Genomic DNA, 24,748 nt, shown 5'->3' with positions numbered 1-24,748 from the left:
CTCCTTAGCCATGATCTGTTTCCGTTTTTTGTTTTTTTTGTGTGTGTGTTTTATAAGATAGGATCATCTGTGCCATATTTTAGATTCCACAAATAAGTGCTATCATATGGTATTTGTCTTTTTCTTCCTGGCTTACTTCACTTAGTATGAGAGTCTTTAGTTCCATCCATGTTGTGGCAAATAGCATTACTTTGTCTTTTTTATGGCTGAGTAATATTCCATTGATTATATGTACCATATCTTCTTAATCTATTCATCTGGCGGTGGACATCTAGGCTGCTAACCCATTTTAACCCATTCCTGACAAGACTCAAACCCAGATATCTCTGCCCCAAAGCTCCCCAGCTGTGTGTGCTCAGGCTGCCTCTCCAGGCTCACAGTGGGAGGAGACGCCCAGGCTGCAGAAAAGGTGGCAGCAGAGCAGGGACCAGCCCCTGGGAGCCTTCTCCCAGCCAAGCACTCCCCAGCAGACTGTGGTGTGCCTAGGGCTGCACCAAAATTCCCCAGAGACCAGGGCTGAGCCAGAGTGGTCAGTGGCCAAGTGGTTCTCCCTGGCCCACCCGCCCAGCCCTCATGCCCAGGGATGGAGAGCATGGGGTCTTGTCATGTCTGGCAAATGGAAGCTGCCACTCCGAGGGGGCTTTGTTAGTTCAGAACCAGGAAGGGTTTTCTGTGGGAGGAGGGGAGAAGCTCATAGACCCAATCAGAGAACCCCCTAAACCAGCCAGCACTAGGTGGCTACAGACACAAACTCCAATCCCTCAATTCAGTGCGGCCACCTGGTCCTCGGCCAGCCCAATTTCTGCACTTGGAGAATAGAGGCAGCCTGCCCATTGCCTTGGTCCAGAGCCTCCTTCCACCCTGGCCAGGAAGCCCTGCCAGAAAAGCAGGGTGACATTGGTATCCCCAGAAAGCTGGGTGACCTTGGATAAGTCGTGTAACCTCCCCGAGCCTCATTCTATCATATGGGGCTCTTTGCACAGACCTTACATGTGGCTGTGAGGCTCGAGTGAGAGAAGTGTGCGCGGGGCTTGATTTTGCACATGGCACACGGTAGGAGCTCAGCTGTGTGCCCGCGTTATCTGCATCCCCAGTGGGGGCCTGATGCAGGCAGGGTTCTGTCACCAGGCACCTGGCCTCATGCTGGGCACTGGGAGGAAGAGGCCGGGGGTTGCGGGCGGGGGGGGGGTGGCTGCCTGGGAAGAGGGGGCGCCAGAGGCTCTGCTCCCCTCAGGGTGAGATGGGGAAACTGGCCCCGAGGGAGCGAGTGACTTGCCCAGGGTCACGCAGCAAGCCAGTGCCAGTCTCTGCCAACTTATGGGCCTCAGTGTTCTCACTGGTACAGTGGCTCCTCTCCTTGGCTGACCTTGAGAGGTCAGCTGGGAAGGAGAGGAAAGGGCTCTTGCCGGAAACGCAGAAGCTTCTTCCTGCTCTCCTTTGCGATCCTGGGTCCCAGGATCCAGAGCCGATGGTAAGGGACTATCTCAGGCCACCACATGAAGTGCCCCCACCCGGGGCTCTCTGGCTGAGGGCTGTGTGGGAGAACGGGCCGGCTCCCTGTCCACGCTCACCGGGACTGGTGGAGGGGCCGAGGGGCCGATGCCGCCCCGCGGCATTCATGAGCAGGGTGCCCTGATGTCCCCAGGAGGCTGGGGAGCGGCATGCCCCCCCCCCCGACTCCCAGAGCAGTGTGCATGCCTGTGACACACACTCCCACCCAGCTGGAAGCCCTGCAGCTGGGACAGTCGTGGCCACACAGAGCAATGAGGAACCTGGAGGCCGGGGGCCCAGCCTGAATGAGACAGAGAGACAGAGATGGAGCGAGACAGGCTCCCGCTCGTGCTCTGGCCCAGCCTGACGATCTGGGGGCCCCTTACCCAGGCTCAGCCTCACTTCCTCATGTATAAAGCGGGGACATTAACCCTTGCTTGGTGGGAGAGTTCACATGTGAGTTGAGGGGAGTGGACCTCCATACTATTAAAGAACTTTTTGGGAGCGCCCGTCGTGGCTCAGCGAGGGGCGCCCCCCGCCCCCGCCCCTGCCCCCCAGCCTTCACCTCTCTTGGCCTTTTGTTGTCCCTCAGTTCCATAGGGAGCCTGGATGGAAGGTCCAGAAGGCTTCCTCTTGCTCTTAAAGATCACCTGTCACCTCCGCGGCGGGGAAGGAAGGGCCCGGCAGGGTTGAGGAGGAGCAGCCACACAACATTAGAGGGTTGCCTGGGTCCCAGAAGTGAGATTCCGGGGTTCCCAGAAAGGCTGCCATGTCCAGTAAAGCCATCTGGAGCAGCCTGGAGCCGGGCCAGGCCGGCCGGGCTGGAGATGAATAGGGCTCCAGGGATGGGGCAGGGGGTAGCGGGTGGGGAAGGGTCTGTCACCCCCACCACGCGGGCGGGAGCCGGGCAGGCGGGAGGAGCTGAGTCTAAATAAATCACCAACACACGGGAGGGAGGAGAATTCCTCGAACAGGCGCCCTGGATTGTGGACATCAGGAGGGGGAGAGGTGGGGGGGGTCGTTCGTGGGACCCCGTTCCTCTCGGGCACCCCGGCCCTTCCCCCTCCTAAATATAGCAGGGGCTGTGAGTGTCTGAGGACCGGCCGCCTCCAGGGTGGGGGGAGCCTTGGTTGGGGGCCTCCGCTGCCCAGGCCCGGCCCCTTCATCCCTGCCGTGAGAAACTCAAAAAGCCCCGGGCCCGTCCGAGGGGAGAGAGGTGTTGAAAGCCGCATCCTGCTCCGAGGCCTGAGCCAAGGCCAGAGATGATATCATGCGCTCACCCCCACTCCCCGCGCTCCGCACCCCTGCCTGGGCCCAAGCTCCAGCTGCAGGGTAGGGGCTGTGCAGCTCCCAGCCTGGGAGGGGGCCTGGCCCCTGTCCCCCTGGACTCACTCCAAGCCTGAGAAAGCCCAAAGCGGCCCAGGCCAGGGTCAGGGTCCAGCCTGGGGAGGGGGCTGGGGAGTCCGAGGCCCGAGGTCTTGATCGGGTCAGGTGGGCTAGGGTTCAGCCCCGCCTCTCTCTTGACCTCAGTTTCCACATGTGGCAGGTGGGGTGGGGGACCCCCAGGTGGTCTCTAAGGGTGACTAAGTGCTCACGGGGCCTGGCCCGGGCGGGGGGTACAGGAGGCTGGCTCTGGGTCATGGGGTCCAGGCTTTGGCTGTGGCTCCTGGGGCAGGTTGGTGGCTGTTGGGTGGACAGGGGGATGGATGAGTGACTGGACGAGAAACAGCTCAGACCCGTAAATCTCACAATCCAAACACGACCAGGGACCAGGTCCAGAGGAAAGCATTTCCATTTCCTTGCACAGTAAGGATCTACCTCAAGAGCCTCGCACTTCACGTTTACAAAGGGCCTCCGCATGTGCCCACATCCCCTTGACCCTGGGAGGAAGGACAGGGTGGGGGGAGGGGCATGCCACCTGCGGCCGTGGGGGCAGCACTGGGCCATCTGCCCCAAGGCTTCCGCGCCCTCTGTCTCTGAGCTTCCTGGAGGCCCCAAGCTGCTAATGGGACAGGAGTGTCCCCTCTCCCGTGGATATAACACCCGGGTACAGGAGTCAACACAGGGGACTAAAGGCCCAGCCAGGACCAGAACTCAGGGGTCCGGCTGCCACCCAGCTGGAGCCAGCTGTGTGCCAGCTGCGGGAAACACAGGCGCATCCTTTGCTCTGAGCACAGGGCCTCTGTGCTGCCAGTGCCCTCAGAACCCCTACAAGGAGGTCAGATCCATGGCTAAAATCCTCCTTTGCTCAGGCTCGACACCCAGCTCTTCCCCTGCATTCGAAGTCCCTCATGCTTGGCTCCTGCCTGCCTGCGTGGCATGTCTGCCCGATGTCCGTGGCAGTGCTGGAGCCCCCACCATGGGCCAGACCAGAGAGGGAGGCCTTTCCCATGAGAAAGACTTTCAAGGAATTCCCACTGTGACTCAGCGTGTTAAGAACCCACATGGTGTCCATGAGGATGCGGGTTCAATCCCTGGCCTTGCTCAGTGGGTTAAGGGTCTGGCGTTGCTGCAAGCTGCAGCGTAGGTCACAGATGTGGCTCAGATCCATTGTTGCTGTGGCTGTGGTGTAGGCTGGCAGCTGCAGGTCTGATTCGACCCCTAGCCTGGGAACTTCTGTATGCCACAGGTACAGGCTGAAGAAAGAGAGAGAGAGAGAGAGGAAGGAAGGAAGAAAGAGGAGTTCCCGTCGTGGCGCAGCAGAAAGGAATCTGACTAGCATCCGTGATTACAAAGGTTCCATCCCTGGCCTCGCTCAGTGGGTTAAGAATCCGGCGTTGCCCTAAGCTGTGGTGTAGGTCACAGATACCGCTTAGATCTGGCGTTGCTGTGGCTGCGGTGTAGACTGGCGGCTACAGTTCCGATTCGACATCTAGCCTGGGAATCTCCACATGCCCCGGGTGCAGCCCTAAAAAGACAAAAAAAGAAAAAGAAAGAAAGAACTTCAACACCTGTAGCCTGAGATACTCCAGACTGCAGCCACCCCCTCCCTACAACACACATCTATTCTGGGGCCTGAAAATGCCTCATTGGGGGAATGGCTCTGTTCATTCACTTCCACTCTCAACAACCCCATCGCCAACTCCAATGCTCCCTGCCAGGCCCTGGGAGGGGTGGAGAGCCCGCTCTGGGTTGGGTAGACTACGGCCCTTACTGCTTAGGTAAGCTCGGCCCAGGCACCAACCTTCTCTGAGCCTCGGTTTCTTCATCTGTAACATGGACCGATGGTTCATAGCTCAGAGGATGCACGGTACTGCCAGAGCCAAAGGAAGGAGAGATGCGAATGTAATTCGCAAAGTGTAAAATGCGGCTCAGGACGCAGGTGAGATGGGAGGGAAGCGCTCAGGCGACGTCTAGGATCGCTCGGCGGTGGGGGACCTTCCTGCGCACAGGCCCAGAGGTGGACAACCTCCGTGTGGTCCTGGGAGGACCCACCACGGGGCACCTTGTTCTGAAGGGCACGGGGGGAGCTCTGAGGGGCCCCGCTGACTGCACCCTCCCAGGGATGACCCCGCGGCACTGGTCAGAGGTGCCTTGCCTGAGAGCAGGGAGAGGCCCCTTTCCTGTGAAATTCTCAACAGCCCCTCTGACCTCTCAGAAAACAGGCCAAAAAAAAAAAACCCCCCAAAAACCCCACAAAAAAACCAGAAACAAGAAGAAAACAGGCTCAGCGAGTGAAAAGCTTACCCTGAGTCACATGGCTACTTGGAGGGGGGGTCCAGGGGCAAACCAGGTCCGGATGTCACCCACTGGGACCGTCCCAGCTCTCTGGGGACCCTAGGAGCCCTCACCCCTGCCCCCAGGCCCCCAGGCCTCCGAGCCCAAACCCCTCCTCCTCAGCCCCCGGCCCCCGCCCACCCTGACTCCGAGGCCCAGGCAGGTGGCCAGGCGGGCGCCTGGAGGTGTGCGGGAGGCAGGATGGGCAGACAGGGCGTCTCCAGAGAAGAACCAGAAGCGGTGCTGAAAGGGCTTTGGAGGAGGCTGGTCTGGAGAACATGAGAAAGAATGATAATGGGAACCAGAGGCCCACGGATGGGGCTGCTCTGGGCTCATCCGGGCCGCTCACCCGTCGAGGTTCAGGCAGGAGGCTGAGGCCTGGCCGGGCGCACTGAGCATCTGGCCCCTTGGCCACTGCCCAGCCCTCTCCCCATCCTGGCCGGTCTCAGGCAGAGGGGCCGGGGGCAGCCGGGGCTGGGACACAAGACCCTGTGGGGCTTTGGGACAGGGCATCTCTGCTTCGGGAGAGTTTGTGGAGCTAAGAACTAAAGTCAAGGTTCAGACATGGCTCGGGATCAAGACCCGTAAAGGCATTCAGGGTCCTCTGCCAGGCAGGGAGCGGCGAGGCCCCGCTGTGTCCCTGGACCTTCACGACACGTGTTTCGTTTGTCCCTCACAGGAGCCTGGAGCTGAAACAGGCATCCCTGGTTTACAGATGGGGACATGGAAATTCAGAGATGCTGTCACTTGCCTGAGGTCACACAGACAACAAAGGACAGAGCGGGCACTTGAACTCAGGTCTGTGGATTTTAGGTCCGGGGGTTCCCACCACTGCCCTCTCACCTCCTCACCCCCACCCCGCGTTTCACAGGAAACGGGGGCTCTGCCCTGGCCTCAGCCAGGGGGGGCTGCAGGCATCAGGTTGTGGGTAGTGCCCTGAGCTGCGAGTGCCAGGGGCTTCTTTGGATCGGCAAAGCCCCCTCCCCCAGGTGCCCGTGGGAGTTACTGTCCCCAAGCCTGTCACTCCTGCTGTCCTTGGAGCTCACCCACTGGCTCCCTCTCTTTGCTCCCCAAAACCCTACCTCCCACAGCTCCTCAGGACCAAGAGGAGCAAATAAAGCCCCGGTGAGGACTTGAATGCCCAGCTCTGCCCCAAGGGCAATGGGGAGCCACAGAAGGGTATGGAGCAGGAAGGGATGGGGTAGAACTGAGCTGGAGACAGATTTCCTGAGAAGCTAATGCAGCTGGAGCTTCTGGCCCTGCACTGGCTCGAGCTTCTTTCGAGGCCGGGTTGGGGGTGGGACGGCGGCACTAACGATGTGTTCACAGGATTATACGTTTGTGAAAATTGCAAAAATACAATGTTTAAACTCCAGCTGGTTAAGACCTCTGCGTCTCCCCCCTTTGACTCGCACAGCGCTGCTTCCTCTGGAGTGGTGGCTATTGATATTTTTAGAAGTCTGCCAGAGGGGAAGCGAGTTAAGCTTGAGTTTCCCTTGGGTCTAGGGCTGTGGATGGATACGTCAGACCTCTGTGAGTGCTGACCATCCCAGCTGCTTCCGGGATTCTCCCATGGCCCACAGAAACGCCGGATGGTTAACCCACTGAGCAAGGGCAGGGACCGAACCCGCAACCTCATGGTTCCTAGTCGGATTCGTTAACCACTGCGCCACGACGGGAACTCCCCGCGTATTTATCAATTCCAATTTTCTTTTTCCCTTACTATAGATCTGATACCTTAATACCCTTTAGCTTGAAGAGTTTCCTTTAGCATTTCTTGTCATGAAGGACCCCCGGTGATAAATTACCTCTTCAGTTATTGATCTTAAAATGTCTTCTTTCTTTTTCATTTTTGGAGGGTGGCATACATATAGGATTACTGGTGACAGTTTTTTCTTTCAGCCCTTTGAATGTGTTATTCCAATATCTTCCAACCTCCACGGTTTCTGATGAGAAATCAGCCGTTAATTGTATCATGGTTCTTCTGTATGTGAGGTGTCTTTCTTTTCTTTTATAATGTCAGCTTTCAAGATTATCTCTTTATCTTTGGCTTTCATCAGCTTGGCTGTTCTGTGCTTACAAGTGATTTTCTTTGTGTTTTCCTGTTTGGGTTTTGTTGAGATTCTTAGCTCTTGATGTTAGTTTTTCACCAAATTTGTTTTTTTTTAAAAAACTAGCATGTATTCAAGTACCTTTTACTGCCTTTTTATTGCTCTCTTCTCTCCTTCTGTCATTCCTATTACACAAGTTTTGGACTTCTTGATACTATCCCTCAGGTCTCCAAGGCTCCATTCATTTTTCAAAATTTTCTCCTTTCAGATTAAGTGAGTCCTGGTAATCTACCTTCAGGGTCAGTGGTTCTTTTATTCTGCCATCTCCAATCTATTTTTGAGCTCAGCCAGTGATTTTTTTTCATTTCAAGTATTATATTTTCAGCTTTGTAATTTCCATTTAGTTTTTTTAAAAATATATAATTTCTATTCCTCTGTTGAGATTCCCTTTCTCTTCACACATTAAAACTTTTTCCTTCATTTTTTTCAATTGCTCAATGAATTTTATTACATTTATAGGTGTACAACAATCATCACAACCAAATTTTATAGTATTTCCACCCCAAACCCTCAGTGCATCTCCCCAGCCCCCCAACCTGTCTCATTTGGAAACCATAAGTTTTTCAAAGTCTGTGAGTCAGTATCTGTTCTGCAAAGAAGTTCATCGTGTCCTTTTTTAAGATTCCACATGTAAGTGATAGCATTTGATGTTGGTGTCTCATTGTCTGACTGACTTCACTTAGCATGATAATTTCAATTGCTGCAAATGCTGTTATTTCTTTCCTTTTCATGGCTGGGTAATATTCCACTGTGTGTATGTACCACATCTTCCTGATCCATTCCTCTGTCGATGGACATTTAGGTTGTTTCCATGTCTTGGCTATTGTATACAGTGCTGCAATGAACATTGGAGTACATGTGCCTTTTCAAGTCATGGTTTTCTCTGGATAGATGCCCAGGAGTGGGATCGCTGGACTAAATGGTAATTCTATTTTTAGTTTTCTGAGGAATCTCCATGCTGTTTTCCATAGTGGTTGCGCCAATTTACACTCCCACCAACAAAACCCACTTTTTCCTTTAAATCTTGGAACATATTTTGCTTGTACTGTATGTATACAACCTGCCATGAAACCTGTTTGTGAAATCCAATATCTATGCCCCACTCAGAATCAGATGCTAGTTTGCCTTTTTTTTTCTGAGTATGGATCCTATTTTCCTGTTTCTTTGTAGTCTAAAAACTGCAGTAAATCTGGGTTCTGTTGTGTTCTCCTGATGATTTCTGGAGTTTGTTCTGGTAGGCAGTTAATTTGCCTAGATGCAAACGATAAACCCTCCTCCACAAAGTGCAGCAGATGCCATCTCTGCTCAGTTCCTACAGCAGCTTCTTCTCTGCCTCCTCTCCCTCCCCCCACCCTTCTTTTTTAGCCTTACTTCCAGGGATCCCCCTGCACCTTTGTATGTGGCAGTCATCCAAGGATGTGGGTGATATCTGTTACAACAATACATAACTTAGATTTGGGTGCTCACTTTTCTGGGGTCCCCTTGTTTCTGTGGACTGTCCCCTAAATTTCCAGCTGCTCTGCCAGTCTTGGGCTCTATCCTCAGACACCTCAGGCCAGCACGATTGATTTTAGTTTTCTTCTCTGTGCGCTGCACACAGCTTGGGAAATTCACTCCGTTTTCTTCTAAGCAGCACATTTGCATAGCTTCCCAGCCTAGCACAGCTCTGTCTTTGAGGGGTAGCTTCCCCTCTGATTCCTGACCTCTTCGTCCCTCCAGCATCCGGCTAAAGATATGGACAGAGTTTATGCTCAGATTTGGGGTCTTAGGCCTTCTGCAATTCTCTCTCTTCCAGAATTTCCCCCTTAAACGTAAATAAACCTGTTCCTACAGTTCTGAATTCCACGCTCTGCAACCTGAATGTGGCGAGGTTGTCGTTTTTGACCTGCTATGGCCATGGGGGTTTGGGGGCACCATCCTAATTCTTCCCTCTTCCAGGTGTGGTTTTTTAAGAGTAAACGCTCCTCTGGCTTCTGTTTTCAGCCACTTTCCAGGGGCTGTACATAACTGTTTCAAAATTTTGTCCAGATTTCATAACTGTTATCGGCAGGACGGTTCATGCGATTACTTCATACTGTCACCACGACAGAAAGTTCTCCTCTGCGTTCTTTTCAAAACATGCACTAGGGCATGTCACTCTCCATGCTCGAGACCCTTCAAAGATTTCTCACTGCATTTAAGATTAAGTACCAAATCCCGAGTAAGACCCAGGACACCATACCGAAAGTCGTGGTCACGGATAGACACGTTTAAGGTTCAAAATTCCTGCAGCTCCCCTAAGGTGGAAAGCCTATTTTCACTTATTGCCTAAAGAAGTCTGTACCAGAGTGGGATTTCCCCGTCTCCATCCCCTTCCTGGGGCTTGGCACACACTGAAGCCAGAAAACAGAGGGGGCATGGGGGAATGCAGCCAAGGTGAAGTGAGAGACAGAAATTCTTTTGGCACAGCGACGATGCTTAGAGAGGCCACATTTGGGCGCTGCAAACAATCAGGCTCTCTGGTGGAAGGTCTGCCAGCAGGATCCAAAGCCCCTTCCCTTCTGCTCAGGCCTTGGGGTGGGGGGGTGGGGAGAAGAAAAGGTGGAACTCAAAGGGGGAGGGAAGCCAAGGAATTCAAAGAACCCACGGAAACAACAGGGAGGGAGAGGGTCTAGAAGAAAGGCCTGGCCACAGCGGGCACTCGAGGTCTAGAACAGAGGTCAAGGTTGGGAGCAGGTAAATGCAGCCTTCCCACAATCTACCCTAACCCCTGTTTAGTGGGAGGTGGGAGGTGTGTTTGAACCACCAAAACTGTTCAGTATAGACCGTTCCAACCTTCCATTTTTACCTTCAAAACATGCGACAAACAAAAAGCTAAATATAAACAAATGTTTCTAGCTCTCCTACAATCATGAAACCAAAACAAGTTTACGAAAAATCACACAAAACTACAAAGCCAGTTAAATTCATACGAGCAAGATTCATCTAATGGCTGATGTTTTGCTAAAACTGAACCACCCCCGTCCCGTGACTCTGGCGCTACTGCCCCGTTGCAGGTCCTGTAGCCGCAAACACACCCACACACCACGGACGGCTCCCTTCTCCCTCCGCTTCTCTCCCCTGGCCTTCTGGGATTCCTTTGCTTGGGGCGCCTGCCCTTAGACTCCCCTCAGCAGGAACGTATGTCCAGCCGGCCTCCTCTGTCCCTGCTCCAGGGCAGTGAGGGCTGTGTCGCCTTCAGCTAGGCAGGTTTCACTCCTTCCGCACCTTCCCTTTGCCCCACCATTTTCTGATCGGAGTTCCCGTTGTGGCCCAGGGGAAACCATGGGGTTTCGGGTTCGATCCCTGGTCTTGCTCAGCGGATTAAGGATCCGGCGTTGCCCTGAGCTGAGGTGTAGGTCACAGATGTGGCTTGGATCCTGCATTGCTGTGCCTGTGGGGTAGGCTGGCAGCTGTAGTTCCGACTGGACCCCTAGCCTGGGACCCTCCATATGCCATGGGTGTGGCCCTAAAAAGCAAAAACAAACAAACAAAACGGATCTGACCCGAGCCTGGAGCCTGGGGAAATCTGAGTGTCCAGCCATTATAAATGTATGTATTGCCATGGAGGGGAGAAGGATGCATGCAGATGCTGAGGTAGCAGTGTTCTCCCACCTCTGAAAAAAGGGAGTTGAAATTTGAAGAGCTGCAGAGGGGCTATTCGGAAGGGGGCGGAGCCAGACCCCAAAAGATTGGGGCCCTGCTCCCTTGTCCCTACCCCCCCACATCCCGTCTGGGGTCTGCGCAGAAGGTAGTTTCTGGCCAGTTAGAGACAAGGGACCCAACTGACCAGCATCTGCCAGGGTGACCGAGGCAAGGCTTCCTAGGAGCTCCGTGCCCCTTAGGGTGCTGGGCAGCAGCAGGCAGAGGGGAGAGATCCAGGCTGCTCCCTGAGGCATCCGCACAGAGCGGGCAGGGAAGGGGGTCTGAGTCCCCGAGGAAGCTGTGCCGGGCTGAGCGGGTCCAGGCTCAGGGAAGGACAGCGCAGGGGTGAGGCTCTGGGGACCAGAACCATAGGGGCCAGTACGCCGCATCCAAATGAGCCAGAGAGACTTGTCAGAAGCCCTGGGGCCACGCGGGTGAAGAGTGGGGTCAGGGAGGACCTGAGAATTGGAACACTTGCCCCAAAGAAGATTATGTTTTAACCAGAAATGACTGAGTTGCCTTAAAGAGGTAAGACCAGGAGTGTCCTGCCTGTGGCTGAGAAGGGCTTTCGTGAGCTTAGTTGAAGACCGCTGTGGGGACATAAAGTCACATCTCTCTACAACCAGGCTGCACATGAAAACCTGCCGTCCACAGTAGAATTTCCTGTGCCGGTGGGTTGGACCACACAAGTGCGGGGGCCAGCACTGAAGTCGAGCCCTAAGGGGGCCCGCCAGAGGGGTCAGGATGTACTTATATATAAAAAAAAAAAATCAACACTGCAATGCAAATATAACTAGAAGAAAACAAGGCTGGGCGTGTGTGGGGGGGTGTTGTCTGTGGACCCAGTTTGCCCACGGTCCACCTCTCTAGTCTCATGGTTGTCACTCTCTACTCCAGCCTCACCGGTCCCCTTGGAGTCCCTCGCTTTGCATATGCTGTTCCCTTGGGCTGGAATGGGCTCACTGTGGCTTCAAATCTGTCTAAATTTCACTTCCCCAAGGAGGCTGGTCTGAGATCCCGGGGCAAAGGGGCTCCCTGGTGTCAGACTCCCTGGGTCACTTGTGTTTTTTTTTCTGAGCACCGCCCCGCGATTTGCTCAGCCAGTGCCGACCAATAGGGGGCGCCCGATCAATGCTAAATGAATGAATGCATGCAGGCAGCTGCAGCGGGGAGCTGCCACCGGCAGCTGGGATGCAAGGGAGAGAAAGGACTCCAAGGTTCTGGTTTCAAGTCCTAGCTCTGTCACGTGTTAGCTCTGGGAACTTGGCTGTGACACTGACTTCTCTGGGCCCCGACTGCTTCCTCCGTAAAATGGGCTCTCGACTGACTAACCCTGGTCGAGCAAACTTCCCTGATCACTGGTTGTGACTTATAAGGGGCCCGCCCTCTGCCTGCTGGGGGTGACAGGGAAATAGATGCTTAGAGGAAATGGAAGTGCAGCTGTGGGAGCCCAAGGCTGGAGGTGGAGATGGATACAGGGAAGATGGGGCGGGGGGCGGTGCTCAAAGAGAAAAGGACCTGGCTGAACTGTGGCTTGTAGACAGAGGTCTGCTTTGCTGTGGGTTAGGTGAAGGCATTCTAGGCTGAGATCCCCATGGCAATGGCCCTGAGGCATGTGGGAGCTGGAGTTTCCTGGTACTGGCTAGAGGCACCAGGGAGGGTGACGGATCCCCAGTTACCCACCCCTCACCCCCCATGGCCAGTCTTGTTTTGTAAACCCCCACTGCGCTGTCCACCTCCAACCCGGACAAATGCATTTCATCTGGAAATGTTTCTGTGTGCATCTCTAAGAGACACAGACGTCAAGAAAACAATTACATTATTTTTTCCTGGTACTATTATCACAACTAAAAAAAGAGAAACCCTTAATAATAATTAAATATTTCATCAGTGTTTACTTTTTCTCTTTCTTTCTCTCTCTCTCTCTTTTTTTTTTTTTTTTTGCTTTTTAGGGCCGCACTTACAGCATATGGAAGTTCCCAGGCTAGGGCTTGAATCGGAGCTGCAGCTGCTGACCTGCACCACAGCCACAGCAACTCGGGATCTGAGCTGAGTCTGCGACCTACACCACAGCTCACGACAATGCCGGATCCTTAACCCACTGAGTGAGGCCAGGGATCGAACCCTCATCCTCATGGATACTAGTTGGGTTCTTAAGCTAATCCACTAAGCCACAGTGGAAACTCTTTTTTTTGTTTGTGTGTGTGTGTATGTTTTGAGGGTCCCTTAATTTTTTTCAGGTTATTTACAGGAACCAAATGATCCATAATGGGATTGATTGATATGCCTATTGAGTCTCTTTTCAGTAAGTTTTCCTCTCCTTCTTTCCATTTTCTCTTGCAGTATATTTATTGAAGAAACCGATCCTTTGTCTTGCAGAGTTTCCTTCCCACTGTCTAGATTTGGCTGCTTGCATTTTCCAGGTGTCAACATGCTCACTTGCTCTCTGATTTTCCTGTAAATTAGTAGTTAAAGCTAGAGTTGTCCTGACCAATAGCAAGATAATGTGAGCCACAAACACAGGTCATATGAGCAGTTTAAAATTTTCCAGTAGTCACATTTTAAGAAGTAAAAGAAACTGATGAAATTAGTGACAGCGATCTATTTTGCTTAAAGTAATATATCCAAAGTATCATCATTCCAACATGCAACCAATACAGAAATTCTTAATATACATTTACATTCTATTTTTGTATTAAGTCTCTGAAATTCAGTGTGTATTTTACACTTACAGCGCCTTTCAATTTGAAGTAACCACTTTTCAGCTCCTACCTAACAGCCATTCAAGGCCAGGGTCAACCGTACGGGACATCACAGACAGAGCCTGATCACACCTAGGGTCCGCCTGTTGCCAAGAACACCTCATTCATGGGTCTTGTGCTTTCATTAGGAGGCATAAAATGCCTCGTATTCTCCCTTCTTGTGATATTAGCAGCTGCTGCTGCTCATTGTCTGAGACGCAGTCGATTCATTAGAATTGCAAGGTGGTGACCGGCTAATTCTGTCATCCCGCCTGAATTTTATTTCACTTGCCATGTGTCTCTAAGAGAAGCATTCCCTCATCAAGCGTTGGTTACCTCGTACGTGTTTGAGGCTTTCTGGTCTTTAGCAGTTCCTGGGAGGGTTAGAGCCACGTGTAGGAGGGTCACTGGGTTTGCAGTGTGGCCAATGGGTCAGAAGGGAAGAAGGGAGCCGGAGGGAGCCAGGGTGGAGGTGACTGCGGTGCAGGTGGCAACCCCAGCCATGACCAACCCCCGGGGGCAGCCGGCCAATACCTGCCCCTAAGCCTCAGGAGTCTCCTTGCAAAGGTCAGTGAGTGCCTGCCCCTTCCCTCTTCCCCGCGCCCGACAACAGCCAGGTATCCTTTCTGCCCTGGCCTGTGTCCTGGGCATGGAAGTCAAGGCAGCTGGGAAGGAAAAGGGCCTGGTCCCAAGGTCAGCGAGCTTGGAGACCTCAGTGGGCGTGAGTAAAAGCTCAGAGACCACCTGCAGGTAAAGTGGCCTGGGGGACCCGGTGGGGGTGGGAGGAGGCAGGGGGCTCGGGGTGTTCCCCACATCACAGCCACCAAGAGTGCTGAGTCCCTCACCCAAAGGGCACTGTGCATGCACACAGCGAGTCTGGTTTCTTTAAGGAATAAGGTGCGCCTTTTTTTTTTTTTTTTTTTGGTCTTTGTGTCTTTTCTGGCCCATATCCGAGGCATATAGAGGTTCCCAGGCTAGGGGTCTAATCAGAGCTGTAGCTGCTGGCCTGTGCCAGAGCCACAGCAACTCGGGATCCGAGCCGCATCTGTGACCTACACCGCAGCTCACGGCAATGCCAGATCCTTAACCCACTGAGCGAGGCCAGGGATTGAACCTGCAACCTCATAGTTCCTAGTTGGATTCGTTTCCGCTGTGCCATGACGGGAGCTCCCCATAAGGTGCTCCTTTTAAGCAAAGTAAAAACTTTCTTCGGAGCTCCCTGCTGGCCTGTAATTTAACGGGGCCTGAGAGAAAGACCTTCAGGAGAACTATGTTCCATTCAAAACGAAGAGCATCTGCGCCCGCCTCGCTCCCCTCTGTAGTTTTGGGCTGGGGCCTGGCCGGCTACAGCTCTTTCCCCACTAGCTGTCTTTGTCATTTTTATCTAGACTCATGGCCATTCTTTCTCCGGACTCCGACACTGCCAGTCTCTGAACCAGCGTGGAGTTATTTTGTAGACATGTATTTTTAAAAATTCATTTAAAATCCACAAGGCCGAGCTGTCTACCTACAAAACTGTAATTAGGTGCGCTAAGAGGGGAAAAAAAGGAAAAAAAAAAAGAAAGGGAAAGAAAGCTTTTATCTACTTGGAGCAAAACTAAGGGCTCTGGGCAGCAGGTCAGCGCTCAGGGAGGCGGCCAGAAGCTGCGTGAGAACAAGTATGGATGAGGTGCCTAAATAAACTCATCTGCCGGGTGTTTAAAAAAACCCACAAAAATTAAGCTGCTAATTAGGCTTATAGACCATGTCTCAACACTGTGTCCATGCCACCCACAAAAGCACCTTGAAACACTTGACATTTGTTTAAAACTTAATTTTTCAAAAGAGCAGTTTCAGCCCCGACACATTCTTTTTTTTTTTCAGTCTTTTTAGAGCTGCACCTGTGGCACATGGAGGTTCCCAGGCTAGGGGTCGAATCGGAGCTGTAGCCGCCGGCCTACACCACAGCCACGGCAACACCGGATCCTTAACCCACTGAGCGAGGCCAGGGATTGAACCTGCATCCTCATGGTTCCTAGTCGGATTCGTTTCCGCTGCGCCATGACAGGAACTCCAGCCCTGACACATTCTTAACGTGTGCAGAAGTGAATACCCGCGTTGCACAGCCCGAGGTACATGATACAAGCAACCCTTGCTGAACTACGAATTCCTCCCAGTGTGCACGGTGCTTCGTGAAGATCAGGAAGTAGATCATAAATACACTTAGTGTTTCCTACACGCCAGGCCACGGGGGGCGGGGCTGGGAGGAGGGGCGGGGCTGTCACTCGTACCTGACAGATGAAGAGCCAGAGTCAGACAAATTATGTGACTGCGCCCAAGTGCTAGGACAGGAAATGGTGATGACAGTTCCACGCTGCCTCTCCGTCACCAGGTGCGGTGAACATGCACAGGACAAAAGACAGACATTGATGGCGTGGGCCCCATACAAACATAATGGCAAGGGCAGAATTCCCTCTGATTCTTTACAGATTAAGAAATAAGGGGTCTCCAGAATTCCCTTCGTGGCTCAGGGGTTAAGCAACCCAACGAGGATCCATGAGGACTCGGGTTTGATGCCTGGCCTCGCTCAGTGGGTTAAGCATCTGGTGTTGCCATGAGCTGTGGTGTAGGTCACAGACACGGCTTGGATCTGGCACTGCTGTGGCTGTGGGGTAGGCCGACAGCTGTAGCTCCGAATCGACCCCTAGCCAGGGAACCTCCACATGCCACAGACGAGGCTCTAAAAAGTGCACACACACACACACACACAAAGGAAAAAGAAAAAGGGGTCCTTAAGAGTTCAATGACTTGACCAGGGTCACAACTTCCAAGCGGCTGAGTTGGGGCCTTGGAATGTAGCCTCTAAAGCAGAGATGCTGGCGGTACTTTGAATCCCACAGTAAAAATCAGGTTCCTTATTCAATATTTACACCAAAACTACTAGGGACACAAAGATGAACCTCTTTTTCGGACACAGACTTTTTTTCCCTAAACAAAATAGTACAAAAGAAGATTAAGAAGAGTATCACTCGAGTCCAGCCTCCACCTGGCTGCTCATCAGAATTCCCTTCTAACCAAGTCACTCTGGCGCTTGACAGCCTGGAAAGCTTTAAATCACTCATCAGCGCATATGCATCCAAGTCTCCTCCCCGGCCCCTCAGGTCCTTCCCTTCGGGCTTGCCATTCAATTTCTCCTCTCGCTTTTCTTCACATCCTTTAGGGCCCAAGCGAAGCCCACAAACGCACATGAGCCCCTGCCTTGCCTCTGAGCCTTTGCCCATGCTGTTCCCTCCATCTGTGAGGTGCAATCTTAGGCATCTTTCATCTGCATCAGCCCCGTGACCCTCTCCTGATCTCGGAGTCAGAATGGCTTTCTCTGCGTTCTGTAGCATCGCTATGCATCTCTCCATCAGAGAATTTATCACACTGAATTACAGTTAATCTTCATCGAACCTCGTCAGCCCAGACCCTCGCAAAGAGGGAGACAGAGAGCTGGCTCCCTAAATGTGGACGGGCCAGCTGACTGTTTAAAAACAAGGTTTTCATAGTTAACTCAGCTTCGCTATGAAATTCAAAACAACGAAGAAGACAGGACTCAAACACAGCAGGGAAATAACATACACTTTTACTCTCAAAATAAATACTAATCAATTTTATTTTATAAATACAGATGCTGAGTTTTCTTCCAATTACCAACAGATCAGTTTCACATGCCATTCGTTCTTGGTGGTGGTTTAAAAAATTATTTAAATAACTGGTTAGGTCAGGATAAATGGGCACCATTAGAACGGCTAAAAAAATATAGCTTGGATACAATCTTCCAAAACTAATATTCTGGGGGGGGAGGGGTTGGAAAAAAATCTCTGGAATTTTTAAAGTGGGTAAAGGGGAAGTGAAGAGAGAGAAAACACCATCAAATATTCATCTGATAATATTTGCCGGCTGTTCAAAGTGTCTCAGCTACATGAAAACCGAAAGGGCTCGCAGTTCAGAAGTGGAGAGCCCTGAGTTTTCACTTCGTCTTAGATCTCTGAAGCACATTTTATTTTTTCTAGTGACGTATAAGACTAATCAAAACGACCAGGAGGAGATGACACCTCACCCCCTATTTTGGCTACGGCCACTTTAAAGAGAGGCACACCGAATACTGCAGCTTTGGAAAACGTTGAAGAGTTATTCGTGGAGAAGGCAACACAGTAGCTTCTACCCGTGCATGGCAGAGACGGCAGACATCAAACAAATTCAACGAAACCCCCAAACCGAAACTAAACAACCCCCCAAACCTAAGAGATGTTTTGAGGCGAAACATCACTGGATGCGGCGTGGGCCGGGCCAACGTGTAGGTACTTCTCCATCAGGTCTGGGCCACCGGACCGCATGCAATGCTGGGGTTTCGTGCTACGGGCGGGGGGAAGCTGTGAACCCCAGAATCAGGGAGCCCACAAACGGGAGGCTGTGTGGAACCTGAGCTGGCCTGAGCTGCCCCCTGGAACTGCGGGCGCTCCCATCCATGGTCCCTCTGGATGCCATGAGCCGGGCTGCAGGGCCTGCGCCTGAATGCACCTCGTCTTTGACTTCGGTGTGAAGTTTAAAGTTCTCTCAGAGTTCCCGTCGTGGCTCAGTCGTTTAACGAATCGGACTAGGAACGATGAGGTTGCGGGTTCCATCCCTGGCCTCGCTCAGTGGATTAAGGATCCGGTGTTGCCGTGGGCTGTGGTGTAGGCAGGTGGCTACAGCTCCGATTCGACCCCTAGCCTGGGAACCTCCACATGCTGTGGGTGCGGTCCCAGAAAAGACAAAAAATAAAGTTCTCTCTCAAATCTGGGGGAGTCACGAATCACATGCGATTCACTGTCCATTGCTCCATACTAACACGGTCCCTCAAAAGCTCTTTTTGGGGGGGGGGGCGGAGGGCTGCAAGGGGGTTGATGTCACTTCCCCAGTGCCCAGTCCGACGTACATCCGAGCCCATGTCTCTCTCTACCCTCGTTGACTCTACACTGCAAAGAGGCCATGACTCCACAGATGGCCTCTGGTCCAGGTTTAGAGGCGTTCCACCTCTTTACGAGGAATAAGATGGATTTCTTCAGCTCAAGTTAAAGCTTTTAATTGCTTGCAGGTTGGGTCGGTCTGTCTCGAGATGATGCTGTGAACTCTACATGAAACACAACAACGTGAGCTATTCCACTTAACAACACAGCCCTGTATTAAAATTGAGCCCAGGAAAGCTTGGCTAAAATACGAAAATGATGTGAGACCCATGAGCTAAGTTGTTACGGAGGACAGGTGAGCTACGGCAGAGTACACCTGTGCAGGTGTGGGGCTGTACACAATATGTAAACTCAGATGACGTCAACAAGGTTAAACACAGCCACAGGGTTGGTTCAGGCGCGTCCTGTCATGATGTAACATATGGAGATGCAGGTTTGAGAGGAATTTCAAAGCTGGGAGGGAAAAAAAAAATCAGGTCGAGTGAAGTAAACTCCATTTTTATTCTTCTATATAATACATGGATATATGCATAAAATTTCCTTAAAGAGCTTGCAACCCTGAGGCGATGTCCTTGGGTATATAAAGTATAGAGCAATAGCAAATGAAATCAGAGCTCCAGGAAGGAAAATGGACTTAGAAACATAATTTAATATTTATGCAATTGCACACATACCAATAGAATTCTATGCCTCATCTAGTCTCTTAATCCAACTACCTCAACTGCCTTGCAGTTTGCACATTGGACAGGCTGACTCTACATAAATTTCATCATATACAAGGCCTTCCTTTCCGAATGAAATTTAATAAATTAACGTGGGATGTACATGTAGGGATTTCTCTAGGGTGACTGCATGGCCAGAAAGCAGGCCCAGTTTTTGACCCCAGCAGCTGCCCATGTAAGAACTTTGGCCTCCAAAGGGACCTGAATGCCACCCGACTCCTGTAAGCTGGGGGTCCTTGAGGGTCCCCTGGCATCCGCCAGAGGTGAGGCTTTTTCCATATAATGAGGGGCGCATCAGGAGGGGGGGCTGACTAGAAGAGGGGAGGTCGCGGCGGCTGCTTTCAAGAACCAAGGACTCTGACGCCCTCCGCTGTCGGGATGCACAACGCATCGGCCGTGAGGATGGGGGCACAGCGAGGTGGACGGTGGGGCCTGGGGACAGGGCCTGAAGCTTGGGTGTAAGGAGACCATTGTGCTTCTTGCTCATCAACTTAATGGATGGCCAAAGAGCCTTCAGGAAACGGTGGAGCCCCTCTGCCGAATATTCAATTTCCCCAAAGGTTCAAAACCGGTGAAGGGCGAGGGCAAATGCTTAGGAGAATCTAAAGGCAAGTTCATCATATTACTTATATATTATCATCTTCCCTCTGAGGATAACATAGACGTGTGCATAAAAAAGCAGACAAGTGCCTATAAGGTGACAAAAGCCAGAGAGGGACTCCTGCCTGGAAACCAGCATCAGGCCTGCAAAGCAAAAGCTCGCTTCGTCTGGCCCACTGACGGGCAACGAGCCGGAGGGCCTCCTCCACTCGCACCGTCTGTTTTGCTGAGGCCTGTCCGCCGGGAATCGGCCATTTGTGTCGTCGGTGTTACAAAGGCCAACAGTGCAGCTTTATCCTCATGTCAGGCGGCCGCGGTCCTGGTCCCCCCTGCCTGTCCACTCGCTCGCTTGCTCGCTTCACTTATCAGAACTCCTGCGAGGCCGACGGAAGCTGGATACGTTCTCGTTCAGGGCATAGATCCTTCGGGAGAACTCCTCGAATTCTCCCAGCACCTGTTCGTCGCACTCCACGGCCACGGCGCTGTCCACGGGGATGCAGCTAAAGGCTTCCAGCTGATCGCCGGCGGTGAAGCCCGTGGCCTCCAGCCCGATGATCTCCTCCGCCTGCTCCACGGTACAGCGGAGCTCGGCTTCGGACCCGGGGCGGAAGCCCCCGGGGAGCGGGGCGCTGGAGCAGCCGGCCTGCTCGCCGGGCAGGAGGGTGCCGTTCACGGTGGCCGGAGGCCCCGGGAGGGCCGGGCCCTGCTCCTGGCTCGGGTTCACACGCGCGTGGCCTCCGTGCAGGCTGGTGCCCAGATCCACCCCTTTCTTCTTGGTTTCTTTGGAGAAGTCCAACGAGGTGTCCAAGGAGGAAGACAGAGACGCCGTGTTCCTCTCGGCTTCGCCCTCGGGGGGGCCGCCGGCCACCGGCTGGGCCACTGCGGAGCTGTAACTGGGAGGAGGGGTTTTGTACTGGAGTCTCTCATTCTCGGAGCTGGCCCGTTTCCGGTGTCCCTTGTCCGGTGAAGGGATGGCCCCAGAGAAGCCTACGTCTGCACCCCCAAACATGGAGCTTTGTCGCTTTGGAACAGGGATCGCGCTGGAGGTGTGATGTCTGTCGCTAGAAGACAAACAAAAACGAGAAGTTACTTTCCGCTTCAGACCTCGGCTTAAGCCTTCTGGATCCAGAGACAGGAAGCGACGCCTTTGGGCTGGAGAGAACACCAACTGCTAAGACTCACTCTTAGCATTAACTGTCGTGTCCAAATGCAAGAACCAACATAAAGTAGTCTGGGTTCAACTTTGGGAGCTTCTTTCAAGAAAGACACAAGACATACTGACACATACCAGAGGCAAATACCCAGGGCAGGACGGGGCTAGAGACCTGGTCGTATGCGGAGGCGTCGAGGCAACTGGAAAGGCTGGTTCTGGAAAGAATATTCTATGCGGACGTGACCAACTTCATGTGCCAGAAGGGCTACTGATGATCTTATTGGTGTTTTTAAGGCTCAAGTCTTATTTTACCTCATCAAGCGGGGACCCTCCCTGGGCAGAGAAGGTCAATGACTTGCCCTTGGTAACCTCAGCGATGCAGGGAGACGCTGGACTAAAACCCATGACTTGAGGATTGGCTTTGCCAATCCCAAATGCCAATCACCTTCCCTTAGGTAACTGGCAGAGAGAGGACCAAGGAGAGGGGGGTGTGTGTTTATGCTGAATAAAAAATTAACTTGGGAAATGACCTCTTCTTTATAATGCTAGTCACACACATTTGACCATACTTGGTTTTCAGGACCTTCTTTTTTCTTTCATTTTTTAAATTTTTACAGCTGCACCTGCGGCACATGGATGTTCCCGGGCTAGGAGTCTAACTGGAGCTGCAGCTGCAGCCTACGCCACAGCCACGGCCATGGCCATGGCCACAGTGGATCCACGCTGCACCTGCAACCTACCGCAGCTCGCAGCACGGTCGGATTCTTAACCCAGTGAGCGAGGCCTGGGATCGAGCCTGCATCCTCACGGACTCCATGTCAGGTTCTTAACCTGCTGAGCCACAATGGGAACTCCTTCAGTACCTAAGTTTTGAATTTGAGTTACGTTTCAGGAAGATACCTTGGGCCAGCAATAATAACGACTGTTGGGCTACCCAAAGCATTTTAGTTTCAGAAGTAATTTCATATGCATCGTTTCCCTTGGTCCTCACAAAAACCCTGTTGAGAAAGCAGGGTTTACATTATTGCTCTAAAGCCTGCAATGATAAATAATAATTAGATAATGGAAAGAGCGTATCCAGAGCCTGGAAGTGATGGCTGTGTTACACACTGTGCTAGGTAAGCCACCCCCAGAGTAAGTACTGATCCCAGCTCCAGACATCCTACTTGATTGGCTGAAGCCGGTCAGCTTCAATGTAACCATGTGAACAGACTGGGTCCAGAGACAGAAGGACGTGCAAACACAAGATCCACCTACTTGTGTTCTTCCGATGAGGAAACACACTCAGAAAAGCAGCTCGCAAAAAGGCCACAACCAGGCAGGAGCAGAGGTTGGACTTGAGACAACACCCACCCACCAAAGAGCTACCCCATGTGGGTGTAGACACACGGAGCCGACCCCGCCTTCGAGGAGCTTCTCATCTTGCAGGAGCAAGACAGCCACGATTATTGAAATAACACATCATCACGTCACAGTTGTTACAGGTGCCCTGGGAAAGAAGAAAGGCTCTCGGGTTCCTTCTCCCAGGTCCACAGCCGCAAACCCTGAGGCCATCTCCCTGCTCCCTCTTCGCTCAGATTTTTTCTGATGCTGGATTATCCCTGGGGTCTGAGCAAAGGTTATTCTTCTTGAGAAGACAACTACAAGGCTGCTTCTAATCCACGGGCCCATCAGACTCCCCTGCTTGGCTCTAAGTGTCGATGCCAAGTGAGATTTCATAATTAGGGGTGGTCCCCAGGGCACATACAGAACCAGGCGAGTAGATGAATAAATGACTGTTTTTAGTTCTCAAGAAAAACCAAACGGAGCAAGATCTGCTGGCTCTAACCTACGTTTTCAGTTAACATGTTGTCAAAACTCACAGTAATTGGGTAAGCTGCACATTTTTGCCAAGCTTGTTGTTTTCACTCTGCTACTTGCTGACAGCAGCTCTCTCTACAGGACTTTGCAGGGGCCCAGGTAACCGAACCAAAACCGCATCGGCACCCCCCCCCCCGCAGTTGGGTCTATTCTGGGCAGACAGGCCAAGCTTCCAGTTGCCAGTCCAGCCCAGGAACCCATGTGGAACACTGCCGGTGACACTGACGGCAGCATACGAACACAGGCCAGGTGCTTAAACATTCACGGCTCTGAAGGGTGAATGACCTGACACTCTCCCAGCCTGGGGGACCCTGCTCTGCTGCTCTCTGCTGGCCTCCAGGCAGGCAGACAAAAGGGCAGGAAGAACAGGCCTCTTGGATTCTGAGACTCCCGGAAAGCTCTCCTCAATTTTGTGCCCCGGAAAAGCAAGCGTGTGCCATCCCTGTCCCCAGCTACAATGGGCAGGGGAACCCTCTTTTCTTGAGCATCGGTAAGGCTGAACTCTCACATCTACCCTGTGAAAAAGGTAGGCAGGTGGGTGGGTTAGGTGATTCGTTCGAGGTTCCAGAACTCACATTTGAACTAGATTTGGTCTGACTCCAGAGCCTACCTACAACCGAGCATCCCATGTGGGGAAAATCATATTCGAATTCAACTAACATTCGCCAAGTGCCAGCAATATGCCGGACGTCAAGCCAAATGCCATGCTCCAGGCCTTCTCATTTAACCTGCCCAACCTATAGCTAAGCTCAGGGGTGTTACTCTTATTTTGATGGAAGGATTCGAAGGCTTTGTGAGGTGGAGACTTTGGCATTTGCTGACATCCTGGTTTTTGTGATATTCTCCAGTTCCCCGGGGTTTTTGTGAGACTTCGCATAATGATAGCATCAAATACAGTTCAGAAAACCTGACACGTTCCCTCTTAAGAAGGTAAGAAGATGAGGTCTTACGGGCAGACAGTAAGGAAGTCTGCACACCTAGCATCTATCCTCTGATCACACGTGGACTCTTTCCCCATTTGCAGCCATGTGCCAGGAAACCTTTCCAAAGCTTCGTCAGTCTTTCTTGTAATCTTAAAAAAATAGGTTGAACAAAAAAATGTATTTTCTTGATAACCCCGGGCCATCAGTATGGATTTGGTTTCCTAACTATGATATAGTAGAGAAACCACAGGCTTTTCAGGGGTGTGTTTCTGAGTCTGAGACCTGAGTCTGAGTTCCTAAGTCTGCACTCAGCCTCTTCCGTGTTCGAGGTGGTGCTCTTGTCTGCAAGGGCTTCTCCTTCCGGATGTTTGCTTCGAATTTGCTGTGTTCTGTCAAGCAGATTGATGCCTTGAGCAGTGTGTGTAAAGCAAGAGTGAACAGCCTTTGCGTGATGGACGAGAGGCTATCTTGGGCATCATATGCTTTGTTATATGAGTTTTGCGACGTTAGTTTTGGCTGCTCAGGATTAATTTTTTTATTACTTCCAGGATCTTAGCAATGTTCCAAATTTTTAAGATAGCTGAGCTTTAAACAGCTCAAGTGCTGAATGACTGCATTAAAATATATACAAACACACATGCATTTTTAATTATTACAATAATTCATACTCCTTGGAAAACTAAAAAAAAAGTACAAACCATATTGAAAAATAAAAATCACTCACAAGCCTAAAGCCATCAAATAACCGTTATTAATTTTGGATATTTTCCTTTCAGCCTTTGATTTTATATGTGCGC

At 51.9% G+C, this 24,748-nt stretch overlaps 1 protein-coding gene across 2 annotated transcripts in view; it reads right to left on the bottom strand.

Annotated features, from left to right (window-relative positions):
• Positions 1-18,601: 18,601 nt before the first annotated feature.
• Positions 18,602-24,748, bottom strand: part of UVRAG (UV radiation resistance associated) — a 283,852-nt gene continuing 277,705 nt past the window's right edge. For both annotated transcript variants that reach the window (XM_047752708.1, XM_047752709.1), the window contains one exon: positions 18,602-21,076. In XM_047752708.1, the coding sequence (XP_047608664.1) occupies positions 20,374-21,076 (703 nt within the window). In that variant the 3' untranslated portion in view covers positions 18,602-20,373. The remainder of the gene's footprint in view (positions 21,077-24,748) is intronic.

This window comes from Phacochoerus africanus, chromosome 11 (assembly GCF_016906955.1).
Source record: "Phacochoerus africanus isolate WHEZ1 chromosome 11, ROS_Pafr_v1, whole genome shotgun sequence".
In the NCBI taxonomy this organism is placed as follows: domain Eukaryota; kingdom Metazoa; phylum Chordata; class Mammalia; order Artiodactyla; family Suidae; genus Phacochoerus; species Phacochoerus africanus.
The sequence above is the reverse complement of the archived record's forward strand: the minus strand, read 5'-3'. Positions and strand labels throughout refer to the sequence as shown.